This window comes from Protomyctophum bolini, assembly GCF_963924005.1.
Source record: "Protomyctophum bolini genome assembly, chromosome: 5".
Taxonomy (NCBI): Eukaryota; Metazoa; Chordata; class Actinopteri; order Myctophiformes; family Myctophidae; genus Protomyctophum; species Protomyctophum bolini.
Window position 1 is genome coordinate 19,099,892 of NC_137866.1, and position 20,962 is coordinate 19,120,853.

Genomic DNA, 20,962 nt, shown 5'->3' on the forward strand with positions numbered 1-20,962 from the left:
TATGAACTGCCATTGGGGGATATTTACATTTGAGGTTAACAAAAGTTCAGGACCAAAGGATAATAACTGAGGAGGAAAAATAAACTCGCACAGACACAAAGAGGTTCTGAAGCATCGGAAACATTTATTTTACAACAACACATCAGATCATTTTTTTTGTTTTTGTCTTTCTATTTACCCATTCATCTGTCTGTCTGTCTGTCTGTCTGGGCCAGTAAGCCAGACACACACATACACACTATATGGATCCATGCTACAACAGAAAAATAAAACGATAACTACATCTTTCTCTACCTATGAACTGCCACTGCATGTATGTACAGCAGGCCTGCCAAACCAGAGGAAAAAATATTCTAAAAATGTATACATCATATTTATATTTACCAGCCATCTCATAAATGCAATATTAAAAAGATAGCAAAAATAAAATAAATAAAATAATGCTTCCATATCATCTGATGACTATATTTGCACTATTGTCATTTCTTATTAGTTATCTCTCTTAATATTTTATTCATCAGTTTTCCTAAAAAGAAAGAGCTTTGTTTCCATTTGTGTAATTCATAATATACACTTCCTTCACTCAGACATGGCTTCATGTTTGGTTGATAAGAGAAAGAAATATATAAATATATATATACTGTATATATATAAAGAGGAGGGTTTGGGGTTAGAGAAGTGGCATTTCATTGGTCAATATTCGCACAACACGCCGACGCTGGTAAGACAATCAAACATCAAAGACAGAGTGGGGGATAAAACAATTAATTCAGTGGAAAGCAATGCAGAACGTGATTGGGTTAGAGGTCTAGGACGGCAGACAAAGCAACGCAGAACGTGATTGGGTTAGAGGTCTAGGACGGCAGACAAAGCAACGCAGAACGTGATTGGGTTAGAGGTCTATAGGACGGCAGACACAAATATAAAATGGAGGATGGTCGATCTTTCTCGGCTTTTATTGCACTTTGATATTTGACTGTGGAAAGTAATGGATTTATAACAGCGGTGTCCCATCATTCCAACCAAAACATACCTATTATACCCATTTCTTAGATACAGGAGAGACAGGAAACTACGTGGAGCAGAGTGGCCACAGGGAATTCCCTTTGGGTTAGTGGTTAAGATGTTGGCTTTCCACACGGGAGACCCGGGTTCAAATCGCGGGCGTTACGTACAGGTAGAGATAGCAAAGGAGACATCTGACATCATTAGATTGAATACATTTAGGCAATTGGCTACATAAGAGAGTCACAGTTACTCCCGTCACCGTTTACCCATGCTTGGTTGAATTTCTGCTTGTAGGTCTGCTATTTTCTTTTTTCAATTTAACATCGTCGTACGAGCACAAATGTATAGGCGTGCACGATTACAAAATGATGACCGATATCAGATCTCTGATTAGTTGCAGGGTCATACCGATTCCGATATTATTAGGACCACAATGGAAACAAGCCTAGGCCCTAGGGGCTCGGCCCAAAGCATGGTAATAAAGTATTCAATCAATAAATACTCTTTTTCCAAGTGTCTTGTTTTCACTACTGAATCACTACTAAATGAGTTGAGTACACAAATTAAATGAAGAATTTAGCCATTGACGGTCACATTATTATTGCATCATCAATATCGGTGAAAATAATCTGCATTATTTTGAGACCGATCCGATACAGATATGGTATTTTTTATGGCCGATTCCGATACGCTAACGATTATATATATTGTGCATCTCTACAAATGTAAGCATTAGAACGTTGCAGACTGCAACTGAATTACCAGGTAACTGAGCATTTGGTTGGAACGAAAATCTGCAAACACTCGTACCTCTAATAGCACATGACTGGGCACAGCTGCTATGAAGCCTTTAATTGACACAGATATATGGTTAAAAGAACTGCCTCCTTGTTTTTCTAAAAAAAAAAAGAGAAGAGAACAACAACAATGAAATGACATAATGATACTGTAGCACAACCACCCCATACGGATTCAGTCTCAGGAGTGATGGGTTGCTATTCACGTTTGACAAATAAACGTGTCTTTGTAAAAAATAAATAAAACAAACAAAAACAAAAAAAGGCTAAACGGAACAGTTTGAATGTAAAACTCAACCGCTGTCGTTTATATTTGTACAGGTTACTACCAGGGATCACCCTCGACCTACGAGAGCTGCTGTCACAGAGACAAACTTTGGATATGAATAGGTCAATATCCCTCCCTTCATTAACCTCATAAATAATAAGAAAAAACTAAACAAAAAGATGAAAAACTAAATCTACTGAGAGACACGAAGAAAATTATTTAAAGAATCAACACTTTGGGTTTTGGAGATTAACAACTTAAAAGTCTAACATTTAGTTTACAACACATGTACAGCAGTTTAACTTCCTCACACACAATCAAAAACTATAATCAGTAAATAATAAAAGGGCTCAGTGTGTGTGTGTGTGTGTGTGTGTGTGTGTGTGTGTGTGTGTGTGTGTGTGTGTGTGTGTGTGTGTGTGCGTGCGAGTGTGTGTATATACGACATTTGAGGGATTGTTAAAAAAAAGGTATGTATGAAGAATATTGGCCAATATATTCATACTCTCCAATATTTGTATCAGCGCCCCAAAAATTCAGGTTCGGTTGGGTTCTATTTTTTTCCACCCGTTTCGTTCCTCTTTTCCCTCTCCCATCTTATCTTCCCTTTTTCTTACCTCACCTTTATGATTTTCACTATGGGCAAAAACAAATGCAGAATGTAAATGTAAATGTATGAGTTACTAAGCCAAGGTGTGTGTGTGTGTGTGTGTGTGTATTTGCAATTCATCACAGTTATGATGACTGTCAAAGAGACAGATGGCTGGTTTGGTTGTATATGATTGTGTGTGTTGTGTGGATGATAAATATTCCTTGGTTCAGTCAGTGTCTGTCGACTGATTATCTGTGAGTCTAGCCATGGTACTGTGTGTGTTTGTGTGTGTGTGTGTGTGTGTGTGTGTGTGTGTGTGTGTGTGTGTGTGTTAGTTCATGTGTGTGTCCCCATTATACATCAGTGTGGCAGCTGTGATAATGTATATGGGTGTTTATGTAGTGTGTATAGCGTGCATTAGTGCAATGGCTGTGAAGTGTGTGTGTGTGTCTAGTGTGCATCAGTGTGGTAGCTGTAATGTGTATACAGGGTCGTTTCTTGCTATTTTATGCAGACTATGGTTGCATAGCTCCTCCAGAGCCACCAGGGGGACCCTGTGCACCCTCATGGGTTAATCCACAGCACCTGGCTATACATTTTAAGACAAATGCATTTAATGTAGACTGGAAAAGATGCCTGTGCTGATTTTCCCCATTCACTATTATTATTAAAGATTTCTTTTGGGGCTTTTATGTCTTTATTGATAGGACAGTAGGCTGACAGTCAATGGAGAGAGAGATGGGGAGTGACACGCCGCAAAGGCCGTCAGGATCGGGAGTCGAACCTGCGACACGCTGTCAGGTTACATTGTAGCCTGACAGGGCCTCTGTATCTGTATTAAGGTACATTGTAGCCTGACAGGGCCTCTGTATCTGTATTAAGGTACATTGTAGCCTGACAGGGCCTCTGTATCTGTATTAAGGTACATTGTAGCCTGACAGCCAGCAGTCCGGGCCTCTGTTTATCTGTATTAAGGCCTAATTCAGAGCTAATTTCACAACCTGGATGTTACTTTTATATTTTCCATTGTTACTTAATTTAGTTATTTTTGTGTTATATGTAGGTAGAGGCCTTATACAAGCCATTTAGAGTTTCCTGTCACCTCCATGCACTTTTTATGTTCTTTTTTCACATCTTTCGTATTGTCTTTTAACTGTTCTAAATCAAATCAAAGGGGAATGGATAAGGGAACAGGCAAGCAAATCAATTTAAACTCAAGACTATAGGCTGTTTATAGTTTGGCCATTTAGTGTTTAGTGTTACAACCGACGATAATCAAGTTTGATCGACATTTTTGATACCATACCAGTCGCTCTTGTGGAGGCATTGGTACAGCTTTCTTTTCTGAATGTTTTTCTTTGTTGTGGTCTTTTATTCATTGGACTACTAGTCCAAAAAGGAAAGTTGTTGATTATGATAAATACTTAAGATTGATAATTTTGAGAAAATGTTATTTGCTTGTTATTTGTTAATAATTTGTGCCATGGTGGTGTCATTATTTAAGTTAATTATTTGTGATCGCCACATTCATTTTATGAATTGCCTTTTGGGGCAACAGGATATATATATATATTTTTTTTTTACCATTTTTAAGTTTGATTTCCTAAAAACAACATATTTCATTTGCCATCAGCTGTCAAGTTAGTTTTTTTTAAATATTTATATGAAAGTATAGAATCATAGCTACATTGACACTTTCTATTCAGGTGGCCTAGGGTACACTTTGGCATCCAATGTTCCCTCTCAGACTTTTATACATGCTGGGCCAAAGATGCAGATGTAGGAGACATTAAAATGCACATCTGGTACAAAAAAATAAAACAGTACGTTGCCTTGAGGTAGGGGCCCCCCAAACAAGATTTTTCATCAAGCTCCTAAAAAGCTAGAAACGGCCCTGTGTGTGTGTGTGTGTTATGCATCAGCGTGGTAGCTGAAATGTGTGTATTTGTGTGTGTGTGTGTGTGTGTGTGTCTGTGTCTAATATGCATCACAGCAGAAGCTGTGGTGTGTGTGTGTGTGTGTGTGTGTGTGTGTGTGTGTGTGTCTAGTATTCAGTGCGGTAGCTGTGATGCGCGTCAGAGGTGAGCCCAGTTGTCTCTGTGGCTGAAGATGGCTGCATCATGATTGGCTCCCCCGTCGTAGCGTCTGGAAAGATAGATTGGAATTATTTCCACACACAAAAACCCAGAAAAATCAAATGTATTCTTCGACTGGTAGTCAACTATAGGCAACTACCATTTTTTTGTTCATTAATATAACAAATTAGGCCAATGTCGTCTCACTCACACACATGCGTACGCTTGTGTGTGAGTGTGTGAGTGTGAGTGTGTGTGCGTGCGTGCGCACCTCTCTCATCTGTGGTCATCTGAGCCTCCAGGTCTTCAGGTGAGACGTAGAACTCGGGCTCTTGTTCAGGGGGTGGGCGTGGTTTACACTTCCCACAGCAGCAGTTACAACAGCAACACAGACAACAGCAGAAATAGCAGCCTGTAGCTACACCACAGAAGATGAACAACGCCTGGAGGGGGAGAGAGAGAGAGAGACTTTAAGCGGCACCGAGTCATGTGAATAAAGAATAGGGACAGAGGTGAAGAGACATGTTTGATGACAGTGTGCCTTCGCTCTGAGTGGATGTGAATTGACTTAAAGCGCAAATAACATGCATTTTAAAACTGCTTTTAATGTTTAATATCATATTGTCTATGTCCCTCAAAGTAAATTTTAATGGTTTGAGCCTCAATCACCACTCGGTGACACCTCACCTCAGGACTACCAGTCCTGAGGTTGCGGGGGTGCTGATATGCAGATTATTTAATATTTGAGTCATTATAATACTGATGCTAGATACAACCAGGTTTGTTTCCATTCCATGCCAGCTTGGAAAATCAACAATGGCGGACATTGTAAACAAAGTGGAAATGCAAATTTGCAACTGAAGAATGAAGAAGAGGAATTATACAAAGTAGTAGGGTGACATTGATGACATCACGACGAGGACAAAATCAGTTGTGCTGTTCCTGAGAGCAATTTCCATTTGTGTTTTTCTCCCAGAGTGCAGCAGACTCAGTGGCTAGGCTAGCTAGTTTCTGGTGCATTCATGGTCGTAGTGACTACATCCGTCATTGACAAATTATACATTTTCAGCGGTTCTCTTAGTTTTAAGGGTAACTGTTGTATAATTGCGATATTACACGAGAGGGTGTTCTTTATCACCATTAATGCATGCCAGCGGTTCCGAAAGGTATCGCAGCCTCAAGTGTAATATTGCTTAATTGACGAAGGCGCTATATAAATGCACCATTTACCTCCCACCTCCCACCCGCCCCTCCCTCTATACAGTACATACCTTGGCCCACCAAGAGGACAATACAAAGTAGGTGTTGACGTTCTCTTCTCCAAACTGCTCGGCGACGTAGAGGCCCAGGGAGCCGTACTTGTCGTAGATGTTCCTCTTGGTGCAGTCGTTCAGGATGGAGTGGGCGTTGTTTATCTCCTTGAACTTCTCCGATGCTTCAGGGTTGTCTGGGTTCTTATCCGGGTGGAATTTCAACGCCAGCTTCCTGAGAGAGAGAGAGAGAGAGAGAGAGAGAGAGAGAGAGAGAGGTTAAGAGGACAAAATTTGGGTGGGGTGGAGGGGGTCAGAGAGGGAGGAAAAGACAAGAGGAAGGGGCTGGTGGAGCTAACAACTGTTTTAATTTTATGAAAGTAGGAAGTGCTGCATGGATCCAATGGCTCACTCAACAGGTGCTCTTTAGTGGAACAGGTAGGTATATATATATAAATAAAATAAAATCACTCACAGTGAGGGGCGCTCTTATCATCATCATCATCATCACATTCTGTGGCGTGCGCGGCGTGCGCTCACAAACGCACACACACACACGGGGCTATCGCCGCTCAAAAAGACCAAGAGGACCTGATTGATTTTTAATCGTCCAGTGGTACAGACCATAGACAGAGAAAGGTAGACGGCTCATTCGTCACTGAAATTCATCGGAGCGACGTGTATCACACCGAGAGCGGAAGTGGGCCGTCATATGCCGCATCCCCGTCACGTGACTCACGTCCCTTCCTTTCATTATTTCCCAACGCGGACGCTTGCCCTCACTTGAGAGCATACGCCCCAGAGCTGAAGGAGGCGTCTACCTCTATGTCTATGGGGTACAGAGTCAATACCAAGGCACGCTGTAACCAATGCATGTTGACTCTCTGCTCTTCCATCAGGGTCTCCGATGGAAGTCAAGAGTCCATATCAGCGCTCTGACTCCCTCTAGTGGCTCAAATCAATAACTGTGTGTCTTGACTGTCCTCTGGTGCAGCTGCATGTATCATGACTTCATGGCTCTGATTAAAGCCCATTTTGGGTTTGCTATTTGTTATAATTTAGCTATTGAAGAATAGCAGATCTACAAGCTCATAGCGCGCCACCGAGTGGCGCACTACGAGCTTGTAGGTCTGCTATTTTTTTTTAATCGTAAAAATGTGGCACAAATGTTTTAATATATATTCTTTCAAAGTGAATGTTTTTAACTCAGGTCTAAATGGGTTAAAGCCAGGGATAGTATTATGTGGTTGCGGAGGAGGACACAGAGGACAATCTGTATTTTGTAATTCTGTGCGTATCAGCCGGGTCCGTCATTTGGAAAGTAATAATTCCAGGGCAAATGACCTACAATAACCATATTTCAGCAAACACTGAGGTCATCGCATCGGATAAGAGCAGTCCACAGCTCAGTAATTTGGGGTCAAATTTTGGTTTTGGCAGGCTGCGTTATGACATTATGAATGATAGTTAACAGCATTTTGCATGCAAATTTGGCTCATCTCTCTACACAGCATGGACAGTGCGTGTAATTAGCGAGTCTGAGGTGGGTTTTGAGTGTGGTCCTTAAAACGTGGCGATGGTTGGGGCAGCTTTTGATGTGAGGTGGGAGTGAGTTCCATAGGGAGGGGGGCGGGGCGGCCACCGAGAAGGCCCCGTCAGCCCAGATTTGTTTCTTTACCCTGGGAGATGTCAAGGAGGTCGGCATCACCTGACCTGGGGAGTTGGGAGGAGTTCAGAGAGGCCTTGTAGCCTTGGGAAGTGCAATTAGTATTTTTAAATCTATTCTGTGCCAGTGGAGGTCTCTGTGTGGTTCCTGGATCAGGTTGTGGTGAGTTTTATACATACTGTAGTTCCTCGAGACCCTTAGTGGTGACACCGTATAAGAGGCCATTGCAGTAGTCGAGTCTGGATGTGATGAAGGCATGTGTGTTTGTGTGTTGCCTCTAACATTTCTTGATGTCCTCTGGTGTAGTATTGTGTGTGTGAGTTTGCTTTGGCAATGTAAACGTTTGTTTTCTCATGCCAGTAAAAGCCCATTGAATTGAATTGTGCGTGTGTGTGTTACCTGTAACATTTCTTGATTTCATCTGGTGTAGCATTCTTGTCGACTCCCAGAACGATGTACAGTGAGTCTCCTGACGTGGAGAGAGTTCTCTGTCTCTGTTGATCCATTGCCTCTCTCTCTGTCCTTTACTCACTTCTCACTGCCTTGCTCGCTCAGCACCTCACCTGTTGGATGGAGGACAAAGAAGCAATGTTAGAAGAGGGATTTTTGTGTTTTTTGCTTTTTTCGTTTTAAATCGTTCATCCACATAACCATATCAAAATACTACTCAAAGGAAAGTGACTGGTTGTGTTAACTGTACGACCAGCCGCAGTATAAGAACGTATAACCGAGATGTCAACCCTGCGGATTATGAAAGAGTGTGGATCAAAAGAGCCATACTATAATGCAGACATTGCAGAGGTATTTGGGTTGTAAGGCCAGATATCCTGGTTCGCACAGAAGTTGCTGGACTCTCTCCTCGTTGGAGCTGGTGGATGATCTTGAATGTTCTGGACGTAGGTAGATGGCCACCCTTTATTGTATACAGTGCTTGACGGGAGTCGATATATCCGTATATGGCATTATTATTATTATTATTACTAGCTCTATATATGGAGCTCTAGATCAACCACGGCCCAAATATGGAGTTTGTGATGTCAGACTTAGATGGTTAGTTAGACATGTCGGATAGCTCCATATATGGAGTACCACCAAGATTCAGTCGGTAACTAACTAACTAACTATGGCGACATATCAAATATCGATATGACGTGAAGGTGAAACATAGTTGAATCAGATGGCTGCCCAAACCAAGAGCCTGGTTCTGAAATCTGGTTCAGATTTCTTCCTGTTAAAGGGAAGTTTTTCTTGGCCACTGTCCTTTAGATTCTTTTCCATAAATTAATTCCAAACTTCGTCATGCTACAGTGTTGCAAAACGTGTCGCTTTTGAGATCATTACAGAGTAAATAAGACACTGGGACGTTAAGTTTTATTATATTAACTTGCAGTGTCATACTAGTAACTTCAGTCTGAAATGGTGTAATAAACTCAGACAACACCCAGTTCACTCGCTTGTTTCAGTTTCATATCATCTAAACAGAATTCTTGATTTGCTGAGGGGGGGAAACACTGGGTCGCTGCTCTAGATAATGTAAAGTGTCTTGAGCCAAACTTTGGCACTATAATAAAATAACATGTTCTTCAACATAATACTTCATGCTTGCTTTAGTCACTTTAGTTGACACAAAATAGAGTCAGTTTTGTGGGCACTCAATGGCCCCTTTGTCCACTGTATTCCCTCGTATACTGTAGTACCTATGACTGCAAGCAAGCAGGGAGTGGCTTGAGGCACAAAAGGTGCACAGACAGACATCGGACACCTTTCCAAATTTGCTGGACCATCCCAATGTCGATTCTGCCCATCGACTACAGTACTATCTGCTGCCAGCTTATTGGTGATACAACAATGTCCCCCAATCTGCGTCCGTACTTTCTAAACAAAACAGCTAGGCTTCTTGGCCATTGGCCCGAGGAGGTTACTGGAAGGCAACTCAGCCAGTCAACACAAATACAACGGAACTAAGTCGATTGTGTGTGTGTCAGAGTGTGTGTGTGTGTGTGTGTGTGTGTGTGTGTGTGTGTGTGTGTGTGCGCACGCAGGCACGCACAAGAGAGTGTGGGCGTAGAGAGCTTATTGTAAGCAAGGTAAGCTCAACCAGACTGGTGGGATACAAACACAACAGAAAGCTCCATAGCTGCTAACTATATACAATTCAAGTAGAAATGAGTTTCTACAGTGTTACGACTGTCTGCTGAGTGTTGAGCTGAAGTTCAACTAGTTCAGCTATAGCTCACTCAAAAATATATGAAGTACAAATGAATAAATACTTTTGACAGTTCAGAAATATAATTTCATTAAACATAAGCATATTTGAAATACTGTATGAATACATATTTCAGTATTGGGAATTAGGGAATATATATATTATGAAGATCACTTTTATGATCAATGAACACATGGTATTGACCTGTAGATATATACACATTAATACACACAGTTCCCTGCACCCAACACATTACTCCAGTCCAAAGAGTTCAGAGCACAGCATCAGCTGCAGTGCAGCACTCCTAGAGCTTCGTTTGAATCGAGTTTAGTGCCTTGCTCAAAGGCAAGGCACCATCCAGTATCCACCGTCCACTCCCCGGTTCACAGCTGGAATGCACCCTCAGTTGGTGCCCGGTTTGAAATTCATACCAGTAAACCAGCCTGATATTCTGACAGGCCTTGGCTGAAAGTCAAACCAACAGCTTTGTTGGCATGCACTCTAAAAATATAGATTTGTCTTTTTCCTTTCAAGAAAGGAAAAAGCTGGTGTTGCCAAAATAATCTCCTCTCCGGTGCTTCCATTTGAACCAGTGTTATTAACAAGACTGTTTGCAGTAAGCAAAGACATGTGGAGGTACAACGTTTCACTGAACGATGTGTAGAGGACTGAGGAAATGTGACAATATCCAAGCATATCAAATATCAACATTTGGTCCATAAATAACAAGTTGTCCGGCACTATCTGTGGTGTACATTTCACACAGAGAGCACTCATAGGCCACATATTTGTAGAGTAAGGGGCTTTCAAATGGAACAATAATCCCCTTGGTCCTACAAGGGCTGATAGTGTACGAGTGAGAGACCAGGCAGGCCTTCTGTTGGTGTTTAGACCAAGGATTGGGCTAGTGAGTGGTTGGAGGCTAACCTGCATTTAGCTAGCAAGATATCCACCTGGCTTTCACCTACACACTACAACGATTAGACCCCCTCAGAAGAGATGTTTGTGTTAAGAAAAAATAAATAAAATCTTGAACACAGTAAAAAAAATAGTAGATATTCAGTGTGAGCTTGTATAGTTGCTATGGAATCTTTGAGAACCACTGTTATACCACGGGTTAATCTGACACACACGCACACACAGAGAGAGAGAGAGAGAGAGAGAGAGAGAGAGAGAGAGAGAGAGAGAGAGAGAGAGCGAGAGCACAATATCTTGCCTATACATCTTAAGAGACATACAGCACAGTGAATATGACAGAGAAAGATAGACAGCACAGTGAAGGAGAAATAAGAGATAGTGAATGAGTAAGTGACAGAAACAGTTGTGCAAACATTCCCCTGCCAGCCACGCTTTCACATTATGGTCTAGACTTGTTCTAAGTTGGGTCATTTCTGGCAGTCCATCTGTAGAGCATTCTGTTATATTTGAGATGAGAGGCCTTTTGACTTGAGCCCCTCCCTTTTCTAGCCATTCTCTCAATAGTAAACGGTCAACTGTAGGTTTTTTTTTTTTTTTTCACTTTACTACTTTACTATATAAAGTCCAATCTTACTTAAGAAGAGCTTCCCGCCTACATTCAGTCACTGGGTTATGATGCTATAATGACTCACCTTAAGATACTAGCCAGGGTCTGCTCTACATAATGGGACCCATTTAGTCCTTGTGTATATGTTCTTTAGGGCCTTGGCAGTGATGCTAATATAATTGAATTGACCTGTCGATTGGGCTCTACAATGGGTGACCAATTTGAGGGTGCTGTGTGTGGAGTTGGGCCAATATGAACTGAAGAAGTGAAAGAGACAGAAGTGACATTGGAAGAGAAAGTAAGACTGTGGGAGATGTCTTTCCCATGAGCCAAACGGCCGACGTGTGAATATACTGGCTTTACCCTGATCTAACAAGCCTACAGTAGGCACTTGCTTCATACAGTAGATGATATGGAGAAAATAGTCTTCCGTCGCCAGACTGTTGAGTCCCACAGTTTTCCGGTCATACAGTCTGGACTCTGGAGCACATGATCTCTGATCATGAGGAAGCAAAGCGAAGGAAGTGAAGCCTCCTCCCCACATTCGTTTCGTCTTTACAGTCACGCAAATGTATACTTGCTTAGCAGAAATGGATATTAATGTAATGTGAAGATATTTTTAAAAGCTTCCTTACTGGAATTTCGGGAGGTATAGTTCCATATTGTGGAATAGTTGTCTGGCTATGAGAGATTATGGAAGAAAAATAACCTGACTAGTGACTGACTTCCTTTTGTTTTTAGACTAGCACGGCTAAAAGTAATGTCAGTTGTGTTTCTGAAAGCCATCAGTCCATCAGTCCATCAGTCCATCAGTCCCTGGTCATTCAAACCACCAGATGGCCGCCATCGCCATGGAAACCCGGCATCGCCAAAGCAACACACCTCATACCACACACCGGTTAAACACCCTCCCTCTCTGTCCCCGATTGACCAATGACAACACAGAATCAGCCTTACCCACGGCTGGGATTAACCAATCGCTGTGAGCCATCACTACCCCGAGGATTATCCAGTGTGTGTGGTGAATAATCACATCCGGACATCAGTGAACATAAGCCAATGACATTCCACCTTACTGAGCCAGCAGCCAACCAGGCTGATGCATGCATGTATGGTCATTCATAAGAACTAACTGACTGGAAGAATTAACACAGTGGAGTGAGTAGGACAGCATATGGTCTAGATCTAAAGTGGCACGCACGCACACGCACACACACACACACACACACACACACCACACACACACACACACACACACACACACACTTACTAGAAATACTGTCAAATGTGAGTATAGAGGTTGTTTGAGTGTGTGTCAGTGTGTGTTTGTAGCTACTGTAGGGCATCACTTTATAATTCGAGTCAGACCATGGTTTTGTGCGAGGAAATATTTCTGTGTGAGCGAGCGGTGATTTTTAGTGGTGGATAGATTTGGATCACTGCCACTCTATTGTGTCCTTTTGAATTACACACACAAGATAATTGGGAGTAGTGACTCACATAATGACCACGCACGCGCACACACACACCACACCACACCACACACCCCCCCCACACACACACACACACACACTAGGGAAATAGGTCTACTCTGATAGAATAAACATACTGTAGGCTATTTTAGTATTTGTATTATATATAAAATGTTGCATGGCATACAGCATTTTATATAATAATATCATAGCATGCCATGAACTAGTACATGTATATATGAAACCTTTTGTTATCCCATGATACCCCAGCCATTGTTTCCCGAGTGAAAGGGTGATATTAAAAGGATCAAGAGGGTATTGAGCTTGTGCTGACTGGTCAGCTGCAGGCCAAGCCCTAGGGCTGATACAGCAGCTGACCAGTTAGGCTTTACGATGCTATGTGAGGATCACGGGGCACGACTCATCTCAGCGATACTCTCAGTACTGTATGTCTGCTGTTCTGAGAAAGCGGTGAAGTTCTGTCTGTCTGCGGAGAGGAATAACTGTCGCTTTCCCCGCCACGGCAGGAGGTGGAGGAGCCAGCAAAAAAAAAAAAGAAGTTGAAAAAAGTTCAACTTTGCCGGTGCCTCGACTGTGTGGCAGCCAACCAGAAGCATGCAATGCTCTGAAGTAGGCCGTAGACTAGGCATACACACACACTAGATACCATAGTTGGACAGAAACTGAATGGAACGTTGGAAGTGGTATTGATAAAGTTTTAAACTAGCAGTTGTGAGAAAAATGTTATTAAAAAAAAGATATTTTTTTAAACGGCTTAGCCTAATTCTTACCTAAAAAATATATAGAGGCCAAATAAGCTGCCAGAGAATGGTGAGCACCGCTCTGCCGGGCAGAGCTGTGCTGCCTTGAGCTGCTCGGAGCAGCAGAGCTCTCCCCAGAGTCCTGGACCACAACTCACTTATTTATGAGGGTGTCACTCATACCTCGGCTCGGACGTGCCCCGAGGACCCCCTCAAAAACCAGATGATGCATCTCAAGGGGCTTTACCCTCAATCCATTTAAAATTATCCATTATCCAAAATTATCCATTTTATTGCATTTTGCAATACAAATGGAGCGATATACTGTAAATCACTGCCGCTGCTGGTGTCAATTCTTATCATAAAAGGGAAATGAATGATCTTCCATAAAGTTCCATTTACTCCGATACTGTCAGGTTGTTGGTTAACTAACTTGGTATAGTGTCATGCAGCACGGAGCTAGGTGTGTGAAACACACATGTTTTGACCTTTTCCTGGATGGATTACACCAGTCATTGCATTGCTGACCTTTGTCTGCCCATAGCTGGGATAGTGGTTGAAAGGAGTAAAGGCTTGTCCACAGTCCACACACACCAGTGGCCCTACGTACTTTGTCACTAGGTCCCTTGTCACCCTTGTGCTGCTCTGAGTTCCCCTATATTTTAGCCAAGGTCCCCAAATAATACCCGGTGTGTCCAGGAGGAGGCACCGCAGGAGTCTTGGCAGAAGAGCTAGCTAAGAGTGCCACAAACAAACCATGTGCTGCTGAAGTTGCTGAAATTCCAGTTTCTAAAAAAACATAGAATTCTCATAGTCACACGGACACCCAGCCCTCAAGATATGGACTTATGGAGTGATTATTCAAAACAGATCATACACATACAAAAATACATAGAAGTTAACAGTGCAGGCCAGGCACATCACCCAATCACACACACGTATGTTTTCTGCCCATCTATATACTGTAGACTGCGTGTGTGTGTGTGTGTTGTACAGTTATGTGTGTTTTCTGTGTATGCGTGTGAGTGCATTTGCTTGTAAAGTTAGTGGTTTGTGTGTCTGTGTGTGTGTATCTAGTGGTTATTCTATTGCTTTAACCTTTATTTGCCCAGGGAAGTTGTGGAGTGACAAAGCTCTTTTACAGCAACACACTGTTTGACAATCAAACCTTGACCTAGGATCTGTCCAGCAACCACCTGCTACACATTTGACATAATGTATGGATTTATTTACGTTTTATTCTATTCCGCTTTATTGTTCTCTGCATTATAACTCTGGATAATGGAACAAACACACACACACACACACACACACACACACACACACACACACACACACACACACACACACACACACACACACACACACACACACCTTTTGATACAATATGTATATCTATACATGGGTCACACTCAAAATAAATATGATTCATAATCCTGATACAAGATAGTATGCATCACGATTCTTATGATATAAGTATTATTATGATATAATATCTTTTTTTGCTCCATACATACATTCTGTACAAGACCACACATTTCGGCAAGCACACACAGGCAAACAATTGTTTCACTCAACACACACACACACACACACACACACACAATTAGGTCGCTACATCCAGCTGTGCCCTCCCAGCTTCCAGTGAACATCTGTCTCTCTGCACACAGTATAACTACAACGCAGCCTCCCCGGACGCTGTCTAGTAGTCTAGTGACTCTAGTCTACCACTTTTTGAGGGGCGCTAGGCCCTCCTATATACAGGTTTAATGTTTGTCTTTAGTTCAATGTTTGTTTTGTAAACGCCATTGACAATGAAGGGAAGATTATAATGTGCCATTTACGTCATATTGTCTCTTTATTGTTAATGGCGTTTAATGTTTGTGTTGGCACAGTTTGTTTTACATCACCTAATCAACATGAGTTAGACTTTAATATATTATAGCGCCCCTCACTTCACACGGGTGTACATTTAAGTATACATCTCCATTCTCCTTCCATCTCCCTTCATCCCTCCATGTCCCCCTTTGTCTCTAGTCTACAGTACTCCAAGAGTACAAAACCACACATTTGTTAATATTTGAGCACCTTGAGTTAAATTAACATTAAGGATTTTGCTATGTTTTGACGACGTGACATCAAGAAGTGAAGTATTTACAGAGCCATTTTGGCTTCGCCTGGCTCTGACTTTACAATGTAGCTGGTGTTTTTCAAAGTTTGCAGTCATAAATCCACGTTACAGCAATAATAACTCACTATTAGTGTGTGTGTGTGTGTGTGTGCGCGCGCGCACACGTGCGTGCGTGTGTGTGAGACAGAGACACATACAAGTTATACAACCATAAGGGCACCAGAAAATCAGGAAAGGAAGGAGGTGCAACACAGATTTTAAGTTATATCTTTTACAAACAATAGTCTTATTGATGTGAATGAAAGTGTTGCATCTTCCTTTTCTATTTTTCACAGTGTAACACCTTCCTGTTTTTCACAGTCGATAAAGGCCACCTCTTTGTGGCCTACATCGACACTGTGAAGCTGTGGGACTGCCAGGACAAATTTGTCAACATGTTGCACCAGTTCCACGATGGGATGATGGCTCGTGTGACCATTGGAGGACAAGAGTCTGCATCTTTCCCTGTGTGCAGTGCTGCACAGGGGTAAGACAGGGGTCTGCAACTCTGCATCGGTCCCTGTGTGCAGTGCTGCACAGGGGTAAGACAGGGGTCTGCAACTCTGCATCGGTCCCTGTGTGCAGTGCTGCACAGGGGTAAGACAGGGGTCTGCATCTGTCCCTGTGTGCAGTGCTGCACAGGGGTAAGACAAGGGTCTGCAACTCTGCATCTGTCCCTGTGTGCAGTGCTGCACAGGGGTAAGACAGGGGTCTGCATCTGTCCCTGTGTGCAGTGCTGCACAGGGGTAAGACAGGGGTCTGCATCTGTCCGTGTGAAGTGCTGCACAGGGGTAAGACAGGGGTCTGCATCTGTCCCTGTGTGCAGTGCTGCACAGGGGTAAGACAGGGGTCTGCATCTGTCCCTGTGTGCAGTGCTGCACAGGGGTAAGACAGGGGTCTGCATCTGTCCCTGTGTGCAGTGCTGCACAGGGGTAAGACAAGGGTATGCTTTACATCACCTAATCAATGAGTTAGACTTAAATATATTAGCTCCCCTCACTTCACACGGGTGTACATTTAAGTATACATCTCCATTCTGAGAAAGATGGGGGAAAGATGCAGACCCCTGTCTTACCCCTGTGCAGCACTGCACAGGGGTAAGACAGGGGTCTGCATCTTTCCCCGTGTGCACAGGGGTAAGACAAGGGTCTGTATCTTTCCCAGAGTGCAGTGCTGCACAGGGGTAAGACAAGAGTGTGTGCCCGTAAGCAAAGTAAAGGTGTGATTGTGAGAGACAGACACAAATACAAGTTATACCATGAGGGGTAAATCAGGAAAGGAAGGACGTGCAACCCAGATATTAAGTTTTATCTTTTACAATAAACAGTCTTATTGATGTGAATGAAAGTGTTGCACCTTCCTTTTCTGTTTTTCACAGTGTAACACATGCCTGTTCTTCACAGTTTGGCCATTCAAACATGACTCATTTCAGTTAAATCTGTACTGTAAGATTAGCTATTGTTGTGCTCTGCTCATGATGCCACTAGAGCCTGGTGACACAACGAGGTAACATCACGTGTTAAGGTTTCAGAGTTGCTTAAAAAGATTGTTCTGTTGTTGATTGAAATGTTATGACGCTAATTCCACATAATAGTTTGAAAAACTGTACTACTATGGCAATCAGCAGGCTGATCGTAGAGCACTGCTAGAAGCCAATATCCCCCTGGGTTATTTTTTTGATTGGAAATCCCATAGGGAAATCTTAGATCTCATCTGTGTTCTGTGTTCCAAAAATAAACAAATCAGCCAGACGATTTTATTCATATGGATATGAAGCAATTGACTTTATCCAGAAGAGTAAGAAGAAAAAAACAGTGTGAAATGAGGGGCTCTAATATATTAAAGTCTAACTCATGTTTATTAGGTGATGTAATGGTGATGTAAACAAACGGTGCAAAGACAAACATTAAACACCATTAACAATAAAGAGACAATATGACGTAATGAGGCACATTATGACGTACATTTTCCCTTCATTGTCAATGGCGTTTACAAAACAAACATTGAACTAAACACTAAAGACAAACATTAAACCTGTATATAGGAGGGGCTCACGCCCCTCAAAAATATATACATTCTGCAGTCTAAACACAGACGTTATAAAAAAGTAACTCAATATCATAAATGACACAGTCACATAACTGACAAAATTGCCGGACGCAAAGATTTCCAGATGGGAATTTAAATAGAAACAATACTTTTCTGTTACCCAGTGACTCTACGCCCCTCCATCTCCTTTTCCCCCTCTGTCTTGTCTACATCCCACCATCTTCATGCATCCATCTATCTCCCTCCGTCTCTCTACGCCTCTAGCTTGACCCGCATGCAATATTTATATATACACTAGTCCATACCCATTTGGGGATATGATATGAGTGCTTTGTGAGTGCACCCAAGTGAAGGAGGGTCCGGGAGCTGTCCTATCGTCTTTCCTCTGTCAGTAATGTGACATCCGCACGTCATGTACTCCCACATTTTTAGCATGGGATATGTCACTGTGGCACACCCGTTATGCGATGCTCAGCCAATCACAGCGCATAATGGCACAGCTTCCAGCCAAAGTCACTGTGCCAATTTCGGTGCCATTCATGGTAGTTTCTGTTCAATCACAGAGTCAATTTCCGTCCTCATTAGCAATACTAGAATTTCGCCCCCCTTCGGGGGGCTCAATCCTAGTGTCGTTGCAGCGCAATATGGGAAGAAGGAAATTGCGGGAATTGACAGACTCCACTTCATGTTTCAGCTGTGGTTTTAAACTCAGTAGTGTGCCCTGCACACAGCGCACACTCGCAATTGCAGCTGGAGGGCGACGCGACACACACACACACACACACACACACACACACACACACACACACACACACACACAGAGCGATGTGTGGATAAATCACTGAGATTTGGGAAATGTGTTCAGAAGTACAACGATTAAGCACGCACAGGCAAATGTCAGAAGCATCTGTTTCGGTTTCCAAACAGGAAGTTGTAAATGTGCTTATTAGACGGAGGCAGCGTGATGCTGGCATCTATTGTGATGCCAGCATCACCACATTTCACATAGAAATATAAGCACCCATTTACTCGCTTAGCGGAGACTGTGGGGTGGTAGAGGACATCTCCCCGGACGCGTGGGTATGTCCAGATAGTTGCCTCGCGGAGGCCTCTTTGTCCAGTGTCCATTCTGGGTCTGGAAACGGCACTTTTTTGAGTGTTGACCCCAATAGAAGGTCTGCTGCTCTGAATTTTACACCTCTCCCGCTTAGCGGAGACTGTGGGGTGGTAGAGGACATCTCCCCGGACGCGTGGGTATGTCCAGATAGTTGCCTCGCGGAGCCGTCTTTTGTCCAGTGTCCAGTCTGGGTCCGGAAACGGTAATTTCTTTTGCATTGACCCCAGTAGAAGCTCTGCTGCTCTGAATTTTACACCTCTCTCGCTTAGCGGAGACTGTGGGGTGGTAGAGGACATCTCCCCGGACGCGTGGGTATGTCCAGATAGTTGCCTCGCGGAGGCCTCTTTGTCCAGTGTCCATTCTGGGTCTGGAAACGGCACTTTTTTGAGTGTTGACCCCAATAGAAGGTCTGCTGCTCTGAATTTTACACCTCTCCCGCTTAGCGGAGACTGTGGGGTGGTAGAGGACATCTCCCCGGACGCGTGGGTATGTCCAGATAGTTGCCTCGCGGAGGCCTCTTTGTCCAGTGTCCATTCTGGGTCCGGAAACGGTACATTGTTTTGCATTGACCCCAGTAGAAGCTCTGCTGCTGTGAATTTTACACCTCTCCCGCTTAGCGGAGACTGTGGGGTGGTAGAGGACATCTTCCCAAACGCGTGGGTATGTCCAGATAGTTGCCTGGCGGAGCCGTCTTTTGTCCAGTGTCCACTTTATAAAGTCCATGCACTCCAGTGAATAGCATTTATCCATTTAGATAACTTTTTTATGTTATTTAATTACTTATTTTTACACAGAAACATAATGTGTGTCTTTACAATAACTGTAATGTAATAATAATACTAATAATGTAATGTAAAAATTATTTAATTAACGAATTAAATAATCTTATTTTATTCTGAAAGCAACCGGATGTCTTAAATCTGCTAGCTGTCAGACCGGAAGTTCTAAATTTGCTCATGAGACGGAGCCTTAGACGGAGCCAACTCGCAGGCAGTGCGAGAGGCTGGTTACAGGATTCTATAGGTCAGCCGTTTTGGTGTGACACACACGGCTTCCACATTTAGCTTCATACTGGGTGAAAGTGTCCTTCCAAAAATTATTATTTCGCTCGAAATTCTTATTCACAATGACATCGAGTTGAGGTGTTTGTGTTTTAGGGTAATTGTTGCATAAGCGCTATTTCGCACTATTTCTCCCTCCCCTCCCCTGTGTCTGAAGCAGCTAGCATGGAAGCTATATGGATTATGGAAGCTTTCCCTCCGATTGCACACAACCATGCCGTTATCCACGCGTCCATCCGATTGCTTTTAATGTAAATGTCCCATCCACTGAGCAATAGCGATATAAGCGCCTTATTCATTCATTCGATTCATTTGGGTGTGGGGCTGTGCAGTGCTGTGGGCAGCCTTTCTGACGGAGGCTCGGAGCTGCTGCTGCTGACGCTGTTCGAGTCGCATGGAGCAGTATAGAGTAGGCGTGGCGCAGCATTAGAAGGGCGCAGCAAATGCACGACATTGAGGGGTAGAAACCATCCCGGTCGCGTGGTTCATCTAACGCGTGTGTCACTGTGAAGGACTGGCCCCAATAAGTGAACGTAGTTGGCGTAGTAGACGCCAACATGACGATTCTGACGTAGGCTGGTGATGTTGAGCAACAATGGCGTGGTTGACAAAAGTAATATTTATTCAGTAATTAAGACATTTCTTTCAATGAAATGTAGCCTATATGTATTCTGGGAGTGTGCCGAATTTATTTTGCATATAGAGATGTGTGGTGAAAGTGTGGTTGGGTCGGAGAAAGCTGTTGGATAAACGGCCATGTGCTTATGTACCCCTGTCTATTAGGGTAGCAGGATTATTATGATTATTATTATTAGTATTGTTATTGTGATTATTACATGGATTATTGTTGTGATGTGAGCTTGTGGCTGACTCACTATCTAGAAAATAAAAACATGGCACTTCATTTAAAATAGGTTACAGACCCCTGTTATATGCGCTTGTTTT

The 20,962-nt window shown here is 42.9% G+C and overlaps 1 protein-coding gene across 1 annotated transcript in view; it reads right to left on the bottom strand.

The window, feature by feature from the left end:
- Positions 1 to 104: 104 nt before the first annotated feature.
- dnajc5ab (DnaJ (Hsp40) homolog, subfamily C, member 5ab) overlaps positions 105 to 20,962 on the bottom strand; it is a 33,254-nt gene continuing 12,396 nt past the window's right edge. The window contains exons 2-5 of the mRNA XM_080763744.1: positions 8,056 to 8,219; positions 6,012 to 6,225; positions 5,012 to 5,183; positions 105 to 4,810 (exon numbers count right to left, since the gene is read on the bottom strand). Of these exons, the coding sequence (XP_080619870.1) occupies positions 4,710 to 4,810; positions 5,012 to 5,183; positions 6,012 to 6,225; positions 8,056 to 8,162 (594 nt within the window). The 5' untranslated portion in view covers positions 8,163 to 8,219 and the 3' untranslated portion in view covers positions 105 to 4,709. The remainder of the gene's footprint in view (positions 4,811 to 5,011; positions 5,184 to 6,011; positions 6,226 to 8,055; positions 8,220 to 20,962) is intronic.